The following is a 20,364-nucleotide window of genomic DNA, read 5'->3' on the forward strand; positions in this document are numbered from 1 at the left end:
GACTTGAAAGGTGTCTTTTTATCCCTGTGTAGGCTGTATGCTAGTAGACATGGAAATGTTCAGAATTTATGTCTTCCCTTGAACTCAAGGAGCACTTTGTGCTTTTTTTCTCTTGGGTCTCATATAGTCAGAGGAACTCAAGTCTCCGGAAGGGTCTTGGTCACCCTGAGAAGCACCCACTCATGCAAACCTGGCGCAGTTCCTTTCCCCTGGGGTCAGCCTCCATCCCATGCTGACTTCCAAGTTCAGCTCTACCCCACAGACTCTTCAGGGCCCAGGCCTCACATCCAGTTGCCTTTTAGACATCTTCTTTTCCATGTCCACACACATCAGAAATTTACCTTGCCTGAATCTGACCTTGGCTTCCTCCTGCCTGCAGCCTCACTGTGTCCTCTGACTCCACGAACGGCACCATCATCATACAGGTGCCCTGTGCAGGGGTTCTTTTCCTGCTGTCCTGATGTCCAGTCATCAGGTCTGTGGCCTCTGCTCACTTCCTTCCGTCTCCTTTGCCACTTACTCCTGGCCCTGCTTTCTCCAGCTTGGACTCTTCCAACACCCACTTTGCTCTCCCCAATCCTTTCTCTCCCTTGCAACCAGAAGGTGAAGCTGCAACTCTGCCATTTCCCTGATGAAAACCATCAGGATAATATCCAGAAATCTAAGTGAGACTTAGAAGAGTCTTCCCAACCCGCTCCTTCCCACCCCTCCTTCCTGTCTCATATCACTTTCCTCCAGCACTGAAAGCTTAAGTCTACCTTGGCTCTCAGCCCTGCCTCTTGCTTTGAGGCCTTTGCAGGTACTATTCCCCCTTAGCTGTCCATCACTCACCCCTGGTTCCAAGTTAGCGTCCTTCTTCAGAAATCCTTCCCTATCATCCTCCCCGAAGGTCTGAATTGCTTGCTCCTCTTTGCGTCCCCATAGACCCCAGGCACACCCCAATTGTAGCACTTATTAGAATTGCCCATTTACTTGCTTTTGTCATCATCTTGGTAAGCGTTGTGCATCTGGTCTCCCTCACCTACTCCAGCACCTTGCAGAAAGCCTTGTGCTTATTGTTTGCTATATAAATGGAAGAATTACTTAATCTCTGGCTCAGGCTCTATTCAAGTCAGAATGAAAGTCTTCAGATTTGGTACCACCTTGTTGGGTATCTAGATCCTATTATACACACGCATATCAGGCCAACAAGAAAAATATAGAGAACGTGCAGGTCCTACACACGGGTGGTCCCTCAAGAAGATTCTCTCTCAATGTTTGCATGAGATGTGGGTCAATGTCCTGGTCCTCCATCAGAAGCTCAGATTTCAGGAGCCTGGGCTAGATTAGACAGCCCAGTCTGCAGGTGACTTAGTGGAAGCCCTGAATGAATAAGAGCTCTGGTAAGTTTTTAAAAAGCAAAGGCACTGTGGGCTGGAGGGGCTTGGAACACTCCTACAAGGTGAAACTTAAATGGGGATTTATGGGATGGATAAAACTGGGTAGAAAATTTTGGGTAGGGATAAGAGGGTCAGGGAAGAAGGAATTTGTGGGTACAAATTGACGTGAGTGGTCTAATTATAGACTTGGAAACATCAGCAGATTTATAAAAAGTAGTCCGTCTGCAAAGAAATTATTTAAACCAATTCAGGGTCAAGGCTACCTCTGGAAGTTGGGAATAAAGGTATCAGTAATTTCCTATTTCTTTGCACAGAAGAACGTAGCTCAGACTCTTGTTCTTCTTCAAACTGCGTATATACCACAGTTTAAGTTTAAAGAATGTTAGTTGCTATAACCAAAAACCCAATAAGTCAGCAAATGATATGAGCCTGTCAGATATGAGTGAGGCTCAAGTTTCTTAGGTGTTAAGATTTTAAGTGATTTTCTATTTCTATTTTTGGTAACTTTGCAATTTAATGACATGTATATATAATGAAGGGGGAAAGTCAAGCTTCCTAAGACTTTGGCTGCATTGGCTGCCATGGAGAAACAATGTGTGTCAAAGTGGAGTGGCCCTGGATCTAAATGTCAGCCTTACTGCTTATTTAAGCATCTGCGTGGAGACCTAGTTAGGAAAGTTCACCTTACTCCACAGGATGGGGACAGTGAGCCCTATCTCACAGGGCTGTCCAGAAGCATACAGCAGGCGACTGACATAAAGCAGCTAGCTCATTACTTAGTGCTCAGTAATGTTCATTGCTTCTCCTTCTCTAAAGAGAAAAGTGGTTGTATTTTACAGACTCTTGGTTCTAAAGACTTGGAGACCATTTAATCCAGCCTCTTCATTTTGTTCAAGTTGTTAATTGCACACTATAACTTAATTCCATTAAGGTCTTAATTGCACATTATAACAAATCAAATACTACAGATGAGCTTTTAAAGAAAAACATCCTACTTGTCTCTACTGCACTTCTGCCCACCTGTATTCCCAATTCCCTGGGCAGCCTGTCCTCATCACTTCTGTTTCCAGTTCTTCCAGTCACCTCCGTAACACTCATGAGGGTAGCCTATTTCTTAATTCGCAACTTTAGACAATACTGACTCCCTACTTGGAAAGATGGGATTTTATCTCATTTATCTCTCTCCCTCTCAACATTTGATTATATTACTGCTTCTGTTGTTTTCCCTTGTAATCATAGATAATATACTTATACCTCTATTGCTGCTTTTGCTAACATGATTTAGTATCTTGACTCCTTTCCATGAAAAGTCAAAAGACTGAGGAAATTACCACCCCTGGTACTCCCACTTCCTGCCTCTTGTCAGCTTCACTTTTACTTCATCACCACTATATTTTTTATAATACTTATATTTTGTTCTGCATCTGTCATGTCCTTAATTGTAGCCTAAAACAAAAACTATTTTCATTAAACCTATACAAATATTTTTTCTTTTTTGTTTTTTTGAGACGGAGTCTCACTTTGTCACCCAGGCTGGAATACAGTGGCTCAGTCTCGGCTCACTGCAACCTCCACCTCCTAGGTTCAAGCAATTCTCCTGCCTCAGTCTCCCAAGTAGCTAGGACTACAGGTATGTGCCACCATGCCCAGCTAATTTTTATATTTTTAGTACAGACGGGATTTCACCATGTTGGCTGGGCTGGTCTCAAACTCCTGACCTCAGGTGATCCACCCACCTTGGCCTCCCAAAGTGCTGGGATGACAGACATGAGCCACCGTGCCTGGCCCCTATGCAAATATTTTTCTTTGCTGGATCAAGTGGCATGCTAGGATTTCATTTCCTTTCCCCTCTGATTCCAGCAACAAGACTCCAAAAGCTCTTTACTTTCAAGTTGGGAAAAAGTAGTTGCTTTCAGGGTTCTTTTTTTTCAAGTTAATTTTTTAAAGTGATATGGGTTCAATGTAGAAAACTTAGTAAATGCATACAAGTAGGAAAAAAAAAAGGGAAAGAGTGGGAAAGAAAGTTAAAAACACCTGAAAATCCCACTACATGGACAATTCTTAAAACCACTTCATATAGTTCATAGAGTAATCAGTAAAATTGAAGAGATAATACTCCCTTTGTTATTACAATAAGGAGAAACACATAGGCCCCAAATAAGAGAGATTGTATTCTAAGGCTAAATTTCCTTACATGCTGGGACTTTTCAACTTTAATTCTACATAGTTATTGAGCATTTATTATATATTAGGTACCGTGCTTACTATTGGGAATAAGATGTGGTCAAAGATAGACATTGTCTCTACTTTCATGGAGGTTAAATTTCAGTGGTGGGGGAGTAGACATTTATGAACTAGTCATGTATGGGAATGTGTAATATAGATTGAGTTAAGATGCTGGAAAGGAAGAGAACTCAGTTCTTTGAGGACATTTAATAAAGGAACCTACATGAGCAGGGAGGCATTGGGGTCAGGGAAGTGTTCCTAAAAGGAACGATGCTTAAATTGCGATCTGAAAGAACAGGAATTTGCTAAGCAAAGAGAGTAAGGGAGAAGAGATGGATTAGACAGCATTCCAGAGACAGTGAAGATTCTGTGATGGGCACACAGACAGCATGTTTGAATAACAAACAGCTCCTATGGCTGAAACAGTCAGAGTGGAGTGGGAAGGAGGGAGCTGAGTGGAGAGAGAACCAAGGCTGGGTGGTCTTCACAGGCCACAGCAAGGAGCCTTTCCAGCAGGGCATGGCTTGATGGGTTCCTAGGCAGAGTGGATGGCCTAGTGTGGATCCTTTAAGATAAGGATCAGACAAGAGGGAGGTCAGCCTTTGCCTGGGCTCCCACAATGGAAGCTTGTTTGTATCCCTTACACAGGCCTTTGTGTGCTCCAAAATGGATGTTTTTATCAGTCACAATGATCTCAGCTTCAATGCCAAACAAACACCTTCCACAAAAGGTGTTGCAGAGTGTGTAGCCACCTCATCATGAAAACAGCCACATAGCTCAAATCCTGGGACCTTCCAGGCAAATGCTTTTCCATCTCTTAAGAAATCACATCCTTCTGTTTCTCACCTTCATTGATAAATGACATTACGAAGCACACACAGAAGTTTGCCAGCAGGAAGCACCCCCAAAGAACCTCTGGTCCTGCAGTTTCAGTTTGCATTGAGGTGGCAGGGGCGTTGAAGGGGGTAAGTGGAACACTGTCTCCCCAAAAGAAATCTGAAGAAGCTCATCATGTAAAATGAACAAAACAGCAGCATTACTCTTGCAGAGAACCAGAGCTCTCTTCCCCTTCCTCTATCCCCTAAGGCGGCTGCCCACACCACTTTACACATGTTAACAAAACAGAAAGTTGATAGTTCACGCAATGGCCAGCTTCCAGTAACAAGACATTTCTAGGAACAACTGAAATGTTTGGAAAAGCGAAAGATGAGAAAACTTGGCAGTGGGGCTATGTATACCAGTCCTCTGGAACAACTTCAATAGCTCCTTGGTACACTTAAAATTCACACTTAGCCCCATGCCTACGAGGCCCCACCTGATCTGGTCTCTCCCTACCTTTAGGACCTCCTGCCGTATGTACTGTGAGTCTCTTCAACACTACACCCTAACTCGTTCCCTGCCCCACGGCCTTTGTACTGGACCACCCTTACCTCATATTTACATGGCTAGATCCCTTGCTTCATTCCATTCTCTAATCAAATGTCACCAACTCATTCCATTCTCTATTCAAATGTCACCAACTCAAACATCTCTCAAAAAAAAAAAAAAAAAAAGGTTTTGTTTTTGTTTTTGAGAGAGAGTCTAGCTCTGTGGCCCAGGCTGGAGTGCAGTGGTGCAATCTCAGCTCACTGCAACTTCCACCTCCCAGGTTCAAGCAATTCTACCTCAGCCTCCCAAGGAGCTGGGATTATAGGCATGCACCACCAAGCTCGGCTAATTTTTTGTATTTTAGTAGAGACGGGGTTTCACCATGTCGGCCCCAGGGTGGTCTCCAACTCCTGAGCTCAGGCATTCATCCCACCTCAGCCTCCCAAAGTGCTTACAGGCTCATATGAGCCACCACACTCGGCCAAAAAGATCCTTTCTAACTACCTTGTAGTAGTCCCTTCCCAAACCTGTCACTGTCTAGCATATTACCCTGAAATTTTCTGATTTGTTTACTTGTTTTTATCTGTCTCTGTCAACTAGAACATAAATTCTGTGAGGGCAAAGATCTAGTCTAACTTGTTCAGCATCATATCTGCAAAGCCTGCAACAGTGCCTGGTGCTCAATAAATATTTGTCGGATGAATGAATGGATGTAATAGTAGCATTCTCATACTTGGAGGACTGTCATGCAGACAAATTTATTTACTCATGTAAGAAACATTTATAGAGCAACAGATGTTTAGACATTTAATAAATTATTGAGAAACTAATATATGCAGGGCACTGGAGATGAGAGGCAGAAATAGAGACGCCATCCCTACCCTTATGGAGCTCTTAGTGTTGTGGTGGTTGGTGTGGAGAAACGTGCAAAGAATCATACATGAGAATCAGCAGGACAAAGACTAATTGGTGTTTCTAGGAGAAAGAGAGAAGATGCACCCCAGGGTTTAGGCCTGGGCAGATGAGTTGATTGTGCCATTCTGTGAGCAAGGAACACCAGGTGATAAGGAGGAGAAGGTGGTCAGCTTTAGAAACATTGAGCTGTGGAATATTCAAGTGGGAACATCCAGCAAGGAGTTGGCTGTCCAGGTCCAGAGCTTTGGAGAAAAGTCTGGATGAAAACACAGGTTTGATTAATAGTGGACAGTGAATGGTGTTTCAAGTCATGGGAGTAGATGAGATAAACTGGGACAATAGAATAAGAAAAAACAACAACAACAACAACATTTAAGGGATGATCAGAGATAAAATCTGCAAAGATGCTAAAAAGGAGAAGCCAAAATGGTGGAAACAAAGGCACACCTTGTCATAGGAGCGGAGGAGGACAGTGCCTAATACTTTAGAGACATTACATAGGATGAAGACTGAAAGGTATGCATTGAACTTGGTGACAGTGCAGTCCTTGGTAATCTCTGCGAGAGACATTGTCATGGCATGGTATGACTAGGCATGATATTTCTGTTTGCTGAGGAAGGACCTGAAGACTAGGAAATGGAGAGAGATGTAGAAAACTCTTACAAAGTGCTTGATTCTGAGGGGAAGAATAGAGATAAAAGAGCTAAAGATACTAGCTTGAAAAATACATTCAGTGATACTCTAAAGAACAGAACAAGGATCTAGAGTGGAAACTATTGGGAAGCAGCCTTGGCTCAATACCCAGCTAAACTTTCTAACCATTAGAGTTGTTCGAAAGTGGATTGAGCTGCCTCCAGAAGAAATGAACTCTTGATTGCTGGAGTTATGGAAGAATACCCTGAATGTTCTATTAGCAAAGAATAAAGGTATCAAATCAGTAATCTAGGCCTCCACTTTAAGAAACTAGAGCAATGGCCAGGTGCAGTGGCACGTGCCTATAATCCCAGCACTTTGGGAGGTCAAGGCAGGAGGATTGCTTGAGCCCAGGAGTTTGAGACCAGTCTAGGCAACACAGTGAGACTCCCCATACCTATTCTTTATTTCAATTATTTAAAAAATAAAAAAGAAACTAGAGAAATAAGAGCAAATTAAACTTAATGCAGGCGGAAGAAAAGATATGAATTAGTAAGGAACAGAAACCAGTAACATTGAGGCTGGGTGCGGTGGCTCATGCCTGTAATCCCAGCACTTTTGAGAGGCAAAGGCAGGCAGACAGTTTGAGCCCAGGAGTTCAAGACTAGCCTGGGCAACATGGTGAGACCCACATCTCTACAAAGGATACAAAACTTAGCTGGGTGTGGTGGTGTGTACCTATAGTCCCAGCTACTTGGGAGACTGAGGTAGAAGGATCAACTGAGTCCTGGGAGGCTGAGGTTGCAGTGAGTCATGTTCATGCCACTGCACTTCAGCCTGGGCAACAGAATGAGACCTTGTCTCAAAACAAAAAAAAAGAAAAAAGAAACCAGTAACGTTGAAACTAAAAACTGGTTTTATGAGGAGAAAAAAATCATGAACACATGACTTTTTCATGTGTTCATGATAAACCTCTAGCCAAGAAAAAAAGAGAAGACACAAATGACCAGGAATGAAAGAGGGACATTACTACAGAACCCACAAAAATTAAAAGGACAATAAAAATGTTCTAAAGACAAATATGTAATATACCCATAAATTAAACTTAAATGAAAGGAGCTAATTCCTTAAGAGACACAAACCGCCGAAACTCACTTAAGAAAAATTGATAAGCTGAATAGTACTGTATCTATTAAAGAAATATCATTCCTACTTATAAAAAAAAAATTCCAACAAAGAAAACTCCCAACCCTGTCTCTACAAAAAAAATTAGCCAGATTGGTGGCACATACCTGTAGTCCCAGCTATTCAGGAGGCTGAGATGGGAGGATCACCTGAACCCAGAAGGTCAAGGCTAGTGAGCCATGATTACACTGTTGCATTCCAGCCTGGGCGAGGGAGCAAGACCCCATATAAAAAAAAAAAAAAAGAAAAAAAAGAAAAAAGAAACAAAAGCAAAAAACCCACACTATACGCCGATGGTTTCACTTGTGAATTCCATCAAACACTTGAAGAGGAAACAGTACCAATTCTACATGATCTCCTCTGTAACCGCCCAGCGGGTTCACCTTGCCCACTGCCCAGAGAGCCCATTTATCTGGACAGGGGAATTGCAATGGACAAAGAGTAATGCATGCAGAGCCGGCTGTGCAGGAGACTGGAGTTTCATTATTTTCATTATTACTCAAATTAGTCTCCTCGAGCATTTGGGAATCCGTTTTTAAAGATAATTTGACAGGTAGGAGCTTAGGAAGTGTGGAGTGCTGATTGGTCAGGTTGGAGATGGAATCATAGAGGGTGGAAGTGAGTTTCTCTTGCTGTTTTCTATTCCTGGGTGAGATGGCAGAACTCATTGAGCCAGATTACCAGTCTGGATGGTGTCAGCTGATCCACTAGAGTGCAAGGTCTGCAAAATATCTCAAGCACTGATCTTAGGTTTTATAATAGTGATTGTTATCCCCAGGGGCTATTGGGGAGTTTCAGACTCTTGAAGCCAGAGGCTGCATGACCCCTAAACTGTAATTTCTAATCTTGTGGCTAATTTGTTAGTCCTGCAAAGGTGGACTGGTCCTCAGGCAAGAAGGGGGTCTTTTCAGGATAGGGCTACGATCAATTTTGTTTCAGAGACAAACCATGAACTGAATTCCTTTCCCAAGTTAGTTCGGCCTATGCCAGGAATGAACAAGAACAGCTTCAAGGTTAGAAGCAAAATGAGGTTCGTTAGGTCTGATTTCTTTTACTGTCATAATTTCCCCTGTTATAATTTTGGAAAGGGGGTTTTATCTCCAAAAAATGCAAAAGGGGAACTCTCCCCATCTTCTGAGGTCAACATTACCCTAATACCAAAACCTAAGGCATTTGAAAATAAAACTACAAATCAGTATCCCTCATGAATACAGAGCAAAAATCCTCAACAAAATGTTAGCAAATAAATTCGAGCAATACATCAAAAGGACAATATATAATCGAGTGTGTTTATTTCGGCTATGCAAGGCTGATTCATCATTCAAAAATCATCCAGTGTAATCCACCATGTGAATATGAAAGATTAGCCTGAATGATCAATAAGCAAAGTTTTCAGGTTATATAATGAATCAAAGAATCTAAGCTTAGACATAGCAATGAAGACCAGGTTGTGAGATTTACTAGAAAGGAGAGAAACACACACCTCACTTAAAAAAGGAGGAAAGGGCCATGCATGGTGGCTCACACCTGTAATCCTAGCACTTGGGGAGGCCAAGGCAGGCAGATCACCTGAGGTCAGGAGTTTGAGACCAGCCTGGCCAACATGGCAAAATCCCATCTCTACTAAAAATACAAAAATTAGCCGGGCATGAAGCGAGCACCTGTAGTCCCAGCTTCTCAGGAGGCTGAGGCAGGAGTAATCGCTTGAATCCAAGAGGCAGAGGCTGCAGTGAGCCAAGTCTGGGCAACAGAATGAGACTCTGTTTCACCAAAAAAAAAAAAAAAAAAAAAAGTTGAGGGGAAAGTTTCCCCTCTGGATAAGAAACTGAGAATGACAGATCAGGCTCCTGTGAAGGGCCTGCAGAGTGTTCTTCCTCTGGTAGCCTCATTTCAAGGACTGGTCTGCAGTTAAACTGGAGTTGGGGTTCCCCTCTTGAACAACTGGCCTTTCAGAGTCCTGGATTGGTGGTGTTCCATCCATGCCTGGGGTAGAGGAAGGCAAGGACACCTGCAATCTTGATTTTCTCAGATGCTTAGAATCCCAAAGTGTCAGAGTTTGAAATGGAGCCTGGATCCTACCTAATCCAAGTGCCCAGAGTTGAAGAGAAAGCAGACCCCAGTAGAGGATGGCTTCTCCAGACTCCTTCCCTCCCCTTTGTTCTGAAATCCAGGGATTGTGAGCTTGTCCCAGGACAGTAAGCCCATGAGACCCTATCTCCCGTCTTGCCCTAACCAAGCTTCCCGTCCAACCATTGTATGTTTGCTTTTAAGTTTATCTTTACACATAACAAGTCGCCATCGAAACCAATCTGGCCTGGGTTCTTGTCCCTCTTTTCTTGCTAGTTGATGTCTGGTGTGCAGAAAACCAATCAGACATAGGCCTTTACACAGAGTCATCCTAGATTTGTAGACTGAAGACTGACCTAGCCACCTGCCTTGAGCCTACAGACCTCACAACCAAACAGACACAGACTAAGACCCATCATCTGTTGGATTCTGTGTAATCCATCCTAATTCAACAAATTCCTTATAAGATCATAGTAAAAATGTATTGAGCTCTCATTATGTACCTGTGACTATGCCACAAGGTTATGCATTTTCTCATTTGATCCTCACAACCCATTAAAATAGGTACTGTTCTCATCCTCATTTTGCAGATAGATACAGACTTAGAGAGGCTAAGTAACTTGCCCAAGGTCACAGTGAGAAGAGCCAGGATTTGAACCCAGGTCTAGCTAACTCCAGTGCTGAGGTTTTTAGGAATGAAAAATCTTCCTTGTTTAAAATGAAAATTGCTTTCTCTCTTTTCCCCCCTCTCTGCAGTCTCAGGAGGAGGTCTGTGATTTGCTCCATGCCGCACCCTTCCAAAACATCTTGCCTAGAGTCTACATCAAAGGTAAGAAACCACTACAGCAGCTGAATAGCTGACCAGCGTTTGAACCTTATTTTCACTTCCTAATCCCAGTCAACTCAGATCTAGTCAGCAGGGGAGAAGGTTAAAGCTTTGGACACCTATTGAATAACCACAGAATCACGAATTGGAAGATGAACCCAGCCACCTGCATTGAGCCTACTGACCACATGACTGACCAGACAGACTCTGAAGCCTGTTATCTTTGATTCTGTCATTCATTCTAATTCTTCAACAAATTCCTTATAAGATTATAGAAATGACACTCCAGGCCCTGTCCCTTGTTCCTTCTAAAATATCTCTAGTTTAGTGGTATCTAGGCTTGGAATTTAAATATATGTATATTAATATATTAAACCACTCAACTAGAGATATTCTAGAAGGCAGACGATTCCATTGTTGGACAAATCATAGAACATTCTTCCTTGAAAACACTGCTCGCACTTTCCAGAACGAAGGAGAGCGGTGCCACACACTCCATCCCATTTTTGGAATGCAGATACATCATCAGGTCCTTTGAGAGTTTTTCCTTCCCCAGTTGCCCCATGTGCCCTGAGTCTCATTTTCTGCTCTGTGACTCCTTTTGCAGAGGGGGAGCGCCTGGAGGTCCGGATGAAACGTCTGGAAGCCAAGTATGCCCCACTCCACCTGGTCCCTCTGATCGAGCGGCTGGGGACCCCTCAGGTACCAATCTTATATGATGAATGGGCTCTGATCACTGACAGGAACTTGAAGGCATTCGACCAAACCCCCTCATTGTACAGGTCAGGAAACTGAGGCTCAGAGAAGGGAAGAGAATGTCCAATACCCCAAAACTGGTTAATATTGATAGCAACAACAGGTCTGGAATGAGATTTGCTGACTCTCAGGCCTGAGTGTTTCTTCAGTACCCTGTATCGTATATCCTGCCAACAAGTCGTCTGCTTATTTAAACAAGTATCTACTGTGTCCCTGCTAGATATCAAGAATCTGTTACTTTGTCTCTAAAAGTTAAAACTCCACATACTCTGTGAGCCAGCAGTTCACTTCTGGATATTTTTGCTAAAGGAACACTAGATGCTTATGTAACATTGTTTGTTAAAGCAAAAACTAGAAACAACCCAAACATCTAATAGTAAAGCATTGATTAAATAAAATGCTAAGTTATTGCATATTACGTGTGTACTTAATACATAATGAAAAGGCAAAATTAGATCTTGATGCATCAGTGTGGATAGATCATAAGCACAGTCGATTGGATGAAGCAAGTTGCACTACAGTTCACGCAGGATGATGCGTTTTTTTAAATGCACACAACAAAACCATATAAAACTCTTCTGAAAATGTCTGGAATGACGTCTACCTAGTTTATCATGGTGGCAACCTCTGAAGAGAGATGAGATAGAATAGAGTGGGAGAGAAAGAAGACTTCAGCCTTTTCTGTAGTGTTCTAATAAAGGTGAATGAGCTCATATGTTATTCTGTACTTGTTAAAAACCAGTACTAGTCACGATGAACATCAAGATGAGTAAGACAAGACCCCTGCCTTCAGAGAATTCAGATTATGCAGGGAGCAGGAGGAAAGAGACATGGGGGGAAAGTGGAGAAACAAAAGGCGTGTGCTGTCACCTTTCAAGTTGATTTAAGCAAGCTTCACGTTTTATGGGCGCAGGCAGGGGAAGAATTCAGGAAGAAGAGAAACAGGGTATTCTAGTGAGACAAGCCAATGCCAACTGTTTAAGAGATTTAGGATTGAAAGTCGCTGTTGAACTTGCATTCCGGCGGTCCTCTCTGGTGTTCTCACCAAGGGCAGAAGGACTCAAATCCTCAGCAGAGGGCAGAAGGTGGCCTCTCTTCTGGCAAAACATGGTATTTTTGGAGCGCGATGCAGAGCCTCATCTGCACAAACGTCACACTGAGGAAGCCACCCCAGCCCAGCCCCCGCATGCCACCAACCTCCTTCTGAAAATGGTGATTAAAAGCTAATGGTGGGGCCGTGCGCAGTGGCTCATGCCTGTAATCCCAGCACTTTGGAAGGCCAAAGCAGGCGGATCACCTCAGGTCAGAAGTTCGAGACCAGCCTGGCCAACATGGTGAAACCCCAACTCTACCAAAAACACAAAAATTAGCTGGGCACGGTTGCAGGCACTTGTAATCCCAGCTACATGGGAGGCTGAGGCAGGAGAATCACTTGAACCTGGGAGGCAGAGGTTGCAGTTAGCTGAGATCGTGCCACTGCACTCCAGCCTGGGCAACAGAGCGAGACTCCATCTCAAAAAAAAAAAAAAAAAAAAAAAAAAGCAGCTAATGGTGGTTGGGTTCTTTAACTCACCACAGAGAGAACTCAGATACTGTAGAGCACACACATTTTCTTTTTTGGCCTGCAGAGGCTAAACAGAGGAGATCCTCTCCAGTGATTTCCTTTTAGGGAGAAAACCCAGTGAGTGACACGTGAATGTGTCTGCTCCCCACGGCTGCTGTCATCCTGCAGGCATCCGCCTCTCGCAGGCATCCCGCCTCTCACTCCGAAGTCTGGCATATGTTTCCACTTAGAGGACTGTGAATTCCTTCCCTGTTCTGGTGAACACCATTTCCTTGGGATTGATAGAAATCTCAGTCTGTCAAATGCTGAGTGTTTAACAAACAAAAGCCTAGACATTCTGTGGGACAGGAAGTGCTAGTTTTCTAAGTCCTCCATTCCTCAAGAAATAGTCCAAAACTTAGTCATTCCATGAACCAAAGAAAAGTTAACAAAATATTAACTTCCGAGATGGTTTGGGCACAGGGTACTCGTAAGATACCTAGGAGGTGACAGAGGAAGTCTGCAACCTATTTAAAGCCGGGAAGCTTGAGCAGTATTGCATTCTTTGCATTTGTTTGAGACAAATTGAAGTGGCCTGGTTTGTTGCCCCACACTATCATGGAAGAAAAACTTGGAGCCGGAGGAGGTTAAAAGACAGGGATCCTTGTCCTAACTCCACCCCTAAATTATCTAGTGCAAGCCATTTTTCTCAATCTTTATTTTACCATCTATGTAATGAGATCATAGCTGCTTTACCTGCCTTTCTTGATTGTTATGATGAGCAAATAATAGAAGCATAAGAATTCAAAAAACATCGAGTTTTTTGAGAAGGAATATTGTTATATATTCCTTCTCAAAGTTATAGAGAAGGAATATTGAGATTATTTCGGCACAGCTTCACAAATGTTTTCTCTATCCCCTTGTTAAACTCACATAAGGGCAGAAAGAGAAAAACTCCCCACTGAGGGGAATAGAAAAGAAATGGATAAAAGCCATGTTAAACCCTCCCCTCCCTACATAACACCAAACTGCAAATTGAGGGTGTTCGCAGGAAGTGATCTATAAAGCACGTTTTCAAAGCAAAGAGAAAATGACAGACATACCAAAAGACAAGACATGAAAGAAAGTTCACAACATAAAAAAATACAATGTTAACACACACGGAAGAGTATCTGGCCTTACCAGTAATCAATGAAATGCACATTCAAAGAATGAGGTAAAACTTTTCATCTCAAGTTGACAAAGACTATTTCTGAATGGATTATTATTGTTATATTATTATTATTATTATTATTATGACAGGATCTTTTCCTGTCACCCAAGCTGGAGTGCAGTGGCGCAATCATAGCTCACTGCAGCCTCAGCCTCCCAGGCTCAAGCAATCTTCCTGCCTCAGCCTCTTGAGAAGCTGGGATGACAGGCACACAACACCATATCTGGATAATTTTTTATTTTTAGAGAGATGAGGTGTCACTATGTTGCCCAGTCTGGGATACAGGAGTATTCATGAGGGTACAAGGAACAGGCTTCACACAGGTGAATGCACATGGATCAACTTTCCTTAAGAATAGTTTGCCACTGTATAGCAGATGCCTTTTAAAATATTTATACTCATTGACCCTTCAGTTAGTAAATATTCATCCTAACAAAATGCTCATTCACAGCTCACAGGATGTTATGTATAAGGATGGTGGGCTGGGCATGGTGGCTCACACCTGGAATCTCAGCACTTTGGGAGGCCAAGGTGGGTGGATCACCTGAGGTCAGGAGTTTGAGACCAGTCTGGCCAACATAGTGAAACCCTATCTCTACTAAAAATACAAAAATTAGCCAGGCATGGTGGCCCATGCCTGTGATCCCAGATACTCAGGAGGCTGAGGCAGGAGAATCACTTGAACCCGGGAGGTGGAGGTTGCAGTGAGCCCAGATGGCGCCACTGCACTCTGGCCTGGGCAGCAGAGTGAGACTCTGTCTCAAATATTTAAAAAAAAAAAAAAAAAAAAAAAAAAAAAAAAAAAGGATGGTGTCTTTAGCATTGTTCATAATTTTGAGTTTGTTAACAATTTAAGATAACCTAAGTATATAAGACTAAATGAATTATATCAATGGCCATTAAATGTAGCCATTCCTTCATAATATTGAAGGAAATGAGTTATTTTAAGAACGCTTATCTCTGGGTAATGAGGTTTATGAAATATTTTTATTTCCTTAGAACTTTTTCTTTTTTTCCTAACCACTCCATTAGGCCATCAGGAAAGGACAAACACATTTCAAAGGAAAGGGAGAAAGCTCCTGTGGCAGTCAAGGCCCTTTTCATTGGCTGTAGTGGGTGGGGGCACCAGAGTTCAAAGTCTGTCCGCAGATTTATAACCTCAGTGGCCAATTTTTCTATTCCCCCTTCCAGGACTGTCTGACCCTGAGGACTGATTCAAATTAGCCAAATGCACAGTCGATTAATTAGTAAACCAGAACTCTGTATGCATTAATTGGCAAAAGAATATGCATGGCTTGAGAACAAATTGGGGTCTTTTATTTACTGAGCATCTCTCCTGTACTAGACTCTCTTTCTGAAATGGGGAGCCCTTTCTGGGGCCAAATAGAACAGAGTAAGAACAAATAAAGAGAATACAAACAGACTCAAACACAGGCTCAGGATTTTTTTTTTTTTTTTTTTTTTAAACACAAGAGATATTTCTAGCTAACTGTGGCAATCTCAGCGACTCTCCCTCGGCTCCCAAGCTGTTCCTGCCAATGAAATCAAGATGAGTCACTGGGAATCAGGGTTCCCTCTCCTTCGTGTTTAAAACACACATTGGCAAACTGCTTCTCCAATTCATCTTTTTCCTAGATTTCTTTCAGTTCGTAGTTGTCATGACAACTATACTCATGGTCCACATTTATAACAGACTCCTGCCTTGGTGTTTCCCGATTTCCTTTCCTTCATGGGTTCACTTAAAGGTCACCCTCTTCCTGGGGGCCTCCAGGGAGGCGGCTTCCGGGGGAGGTCAGGCAGGTGCCTCCCAGCCACCCTGTAAAATGGCTCCTTGGGGAAACCTCCCACTGGGGAGCTGATTCCATGAGTCCCCTGTGGATCTCTCAGAGTCAGAAGCCTGCCTTTTTTAGCTTTGTTCACAGATTTGGAGATCTTACTTTAACCTCCGATTTTAACATTTACCTTACTTTGCAGATAGCTTTCAGGACCTCTACCCCTACATGGTTTGACTCATAACGTGTGTAGTAATGTGTCTGACATCTAGCCTGTCTAGCCAGCTGCTTATTAGATGTGCAGTAGCCAGAACCCAGATGAAAGGCCAGTTTACGTTATTAATAGAGGTCATTTGTAACTGTCAAACAAGCACTTCTAGAGGAAATAATTATCTGAAATCATGGGCAAGTTTTAACAGTAACATATGTTCATTGTAGTACATTCAACTGTACAGAAGTATTTAAAGTCAAGAGTGACAATCCCACTCATTTCTCCAAGCCCATCTGTTCCCGCAACTGATGTTAGCCCTTCTAAAATATGCTTTACACGTACACACATCACACATACTTTCATCTGTCCGATTGTACATTGTCAATGTTTTTAAGTAGAATTGTAGTATACATTCGTTTCTGCAATTTACTCTGTTTACTTTACAACTTAACCAATAGAGCTAGACTACTGGGTCAAATGTGAGCTTTGACACTCACTGGCTGGCTCTCTGAACCTTAGTTTCTTCATCTGTAAAATGGGGACAGTAATGGCATCTACCTCACGGGATGGAATGGAGTCAGTATATATCAAGTGCTTAGAACAGGGCCTTATGCTTTACTACCCACACTCAGAAAGCATAAGCTAGTAGTAGTTATAGTAGAAGCAGTAGTACTACTAGTAGTATCATGTCAGTCTTTTCAATGGCTATCCAGCATTCATGACGTGGGTAAATCATAATTTTAAAAATTAATCCGCTTCTGATTGTGCCTGGATTTTACTTAACACCAGTAAGACTTACCGTGAAACTTCCCTGCTGTTGCATTCAGGATCATCAAGTTTGTGCCCTGCTCTGAACAAGACCAGTTCTGGTAAATTCATTCCAGGTGCAGCCAGCTTCAGAGTTTGGGAATCTCTGGTGGGAGGTGGCAGATGGGCTCTAAGATGTGGATAGAAGGTGTATGTGCCCTTCCATTTCCAGCAAATCGCCATCGCTCGCGAGGGTGACCTTCTGACCAAGGAGCGGCTGTGCTGTGGCCTGTCCATGTTTGAGGTCATCCTGACCCGCATTCGGAGCTACCTGCAGGACCCCATCTGGCGGGGCCCGCCGCCCACCAATGGCGTCATGCACGTCGATGAGTGTGTGGAGTTCCACCGGCTGTGGAGCGCCATGCAGTTCGTCTACTGCATCCCTGTGGGAACCAACGAGTTCACAGCTGAGTGAGTACCTGCCAGAGAGGGCAGGGTTACCCCCAGTCTGCCTGTGCTCCTGCAGGTCATGGGGCTGCCAGAGTTCAGCCAGAAACTTGGGCAGGGGGTAGGGGTGGTTGGCCAACAACTACTTTGTTGGGTGTGTTGAGCTGACTGCATGGGCAAGAAAGAGCCCAGTAAGGGTTTGATAGTAAGACCCTCACTGCCTGCCTCACCCCCACTACACTGTACCACTAGACAATGAGGAACCTTTAGGAGTCCTTAGAGCAGACAGCAGAGCTAGTTCTTACTGCACTCACCCAGCTACATAGCGAGGACAGAGTGGAAAGGCAGACAAGGCTGCCCCTCCGGCAGCCAAGAGCTCTAGGAAAAAGGTGTGGGAAGAGGAGGCTTCCCCAAGAAAGTGGTGTTGGTGAAGCTGTCTCAGAGCAGTGCTGGCCTGCAGGCTTCCAGTGCAGGGATGGGGAACTGGGGACACCCGCCCGGGTTGGGCTGCTGCTTGAGGACAAGAGAGACAGCTGAAAGATGACTCTACTGCCATCCAAACTGCCCAGGTCTCTTGAGAGTTGGGGCCTGCAGTCGGAGCTTTGTCAGAACCAAAAGGACTCAGCCTCGACCCCAGCAGCATCTGCCCCCCATGGCCTTTCCCTTCCCTCTCAGCCTGCTTCTGGCCAGTTGGCCTCCTGGTTTGAAATGGCCCCTCTCCCCCTGGGTGTTCCTTCAGCTCCTTTAGAGTCAAGACAGATTCTCCTTTGACCTGCACAGAGTAATCAGCCACATACATCTCAAGGGCTGGGTGGATTTTTCCTTACAAATTCAGAGCTTCTTAAGAGCTGTTTTCTGTTTTGTTTTGTATTTTAACATTAGTGATGCAAAGAGGCTGACACCTCTTTGTGGCCGGAAGGACTTATGATATAACTACCATCCCTGCAACTAATGAACCCCCCCTCACAGCTTCCTTTGTACCCATTTTATAGATTAAGAGACTTGGCCCAAAGACAGGCCTGCTTAGTAGCTGTACTCCTGGCCCAAGATGAGGCTCCCTCCCTCCCTGCCCTCCTCCGCCACCTCCCTCTCCAGCTGCTTCCTCCCCCTGCTCCTAGGCAGTGTTTCGGCGATGGCTTGAACTGGGCTGGTTGCTCCATCATCGTCCTGCTGGGCCAGCAGCGTCGCTTCGACCTGTTCGACTTCTGTTACCACCTGCTCAAAGTGCAGAGGCAGGACGGGAAGGATGAAATCATTAAGAATGTGGTAAGCAGGCTGGTGGCCGAGGCCTGGGAGGTGGGGCTGGGCTGACAACCAGGCTTTCACCAGAAAAGCAGGGGAAGAGCTGCTTGTGAAGGCCAGCTCCCCACACCGCAAGTACAAAGATACTACTGCTTAGAAGAAGCCATGAGTCACCCGCTCATCACTTACTGCCATGAATCAGTTCACCCCGAAGGGCAGGGCTGGGCTCCAGACCGGGAGTGCATCTCCCCTGTCCCAGTCAGACTCTGCTGATACCAGTTTCTCACCTGTACAAATATTCACCAAATACCAGAGCTGTGCGGGCACCTGGATGGGGTAGGTACTGGCATGGGGTGAGCTAGGCTGCTGTGGGAAGGGAGAGAAGGACCCTTAAACCAGGCTGCGGGCAGAGAAAGCTTCCCAGGAGAGGGAGGCTGTGTCTGGGCTGAGTCCAGAATGGCCCGCAGCAAAGAACCAAGCAGCGAAGGCGGTATGGGGCAGGGAGGATGCTCCAGACAGAGCAACGGTGACAGCAGAGGCACTGAGGCACAAAGGCGGATCGAGGGGTGGGTCTCAGGGACCCAGTGAGAGGAGAGAGAGATAGAAGCCACCTCACAAAGGGCTTTAAAAAAAATACACATAAAATAGTTTCAATGGTAATTTTCTGTATATGATTCAGTGGCATGAAGTACACTTAAGTATTGTACAACCATTCCCACCATCCATCTCCAGAGATTTTTTCATTTTCCCCAACTGAAGCTCTGGGCCCATTAAAAAATAACTCCCCATCTTCTCCCTAGCCCCTGGTAACCATCATTCTACTTTCTCTATGCATTCGACTACTCTAGGTACCTCATCTAAGTAGAATCATACAGTATTTGTCTTTCCGTGACTGGCTTATTTTAGTTAGCGTATCCTCAAGGTTCATCCATGTTGTAGTGTGTGTTCAAATTTCCATCCTTTTTATGGCTGTATAATATTTCACTGTGTATATAGACCATGTTGTGTTTGTCTACTCAGGTTGCTGTCACCTTTTGGCTATTTTTGAAAATGGTTAATTTTGGCTACTATGAAACATGTGTGTACAAATAACTCTACAAATTTCTGCTTTCCATTCTTTTAAGTATATACCCAGAAGTGGAATTGCTGGATCGTATGGTAATTCTATGTTTAATTTTTTTAGAAATTGCCATTCTGTTTTTCATAGTGTCTGCTCAATTTTACATTCTCACCAGCAGTAGACAAGAGTTCCAATTTCTCCACATCGTCACCACTTACTCTTTAATAGTCATCCTGATGAGTGAAAAAAGTTATCTTGTTATGGTTTTGATCTGAATTTCCCTAATGGCTGTCAATGCTGAGTGCTGTATTCATGTGTTATTTGCCATTTGTGTATCTTCTGTGGAAAAATGCCTATTCAAGTCCTTTGTCCATTTTTTAAATTCATTTTTGTTGAGTTCAAGTTCTTTACGTATTCTAGATATTACTTATCAGATCTGATTCGTGATTATTTTCTATTTTATGGGTTGCCTTTTCATTCTGATGGTGTCTCTTTGATGCACGAAAGTTTTCAATTTCGATGTAATGCAACCCTTTGCCTTTGCTTTTTATGTCATATCCCAAGATATTATTGCCAAATCCAGTATCATAAAAATTTTCCCCTGTGTTCTAAGAATTTCAGTTTTAACTCTCATGGTTAGGTCTCTGATCCATTCTGAGTTAATTTTTGTATATGGTATAAGGAGGTAAGGGTCAAGTGTTATTTTTCATGTGGGTATCCATTTTTCCCAGCACCTTTTGTTGAAAAGGCTGTTTCTGCCATTGAACAGTCTTA

The 20,364-nt window shown here is 43.6% G+C and overlaps 1 protein-coding gene across 5 annotated transcripts in view; it reads left to right on the forward strand.

Moving 5' to 3' along the window:
• The window catches only part of CYFIP2 (cytoplasmic FMR1 interacting protein 2), a 133,429-nt gene that overhangs the window by 109,964 nt on the left and 3,101 nt on the right, over positions 1-20,364 (forward strand). For all 5 annotated transcript variants that reach the window (NM_001194296.3, XM_078004301.1, XM_078004303.1 and 2 more), the window contains 4 exon segments: positions 10,530-10,602; positions 11,207-11,301; positions 17,074-17,312; positions 18,407-18,554. In NM_001194296.3, the coding sequence (NP_001181225.1) occupies positions 10,530-10,602; positions 11,207-11,301; positions 17,074-17,312; positions 18,407-18,554 (555 nt within the window).

This window comes from Macaca mulatta, chromosome 6 (genome assembly GCF_049350105.2).
Source record: "Macaca mulatta isolate MMU2019108-1 chromosome 6, T2T-MMU8v2.0, whole genome shotgun sequence".
Classification (NCBI taxonomy): Eukaryota; Metazoa; Chordata; class Mammalia; order Primates; family Cercopithecidae; genus Macaca; species Macaca mulatta.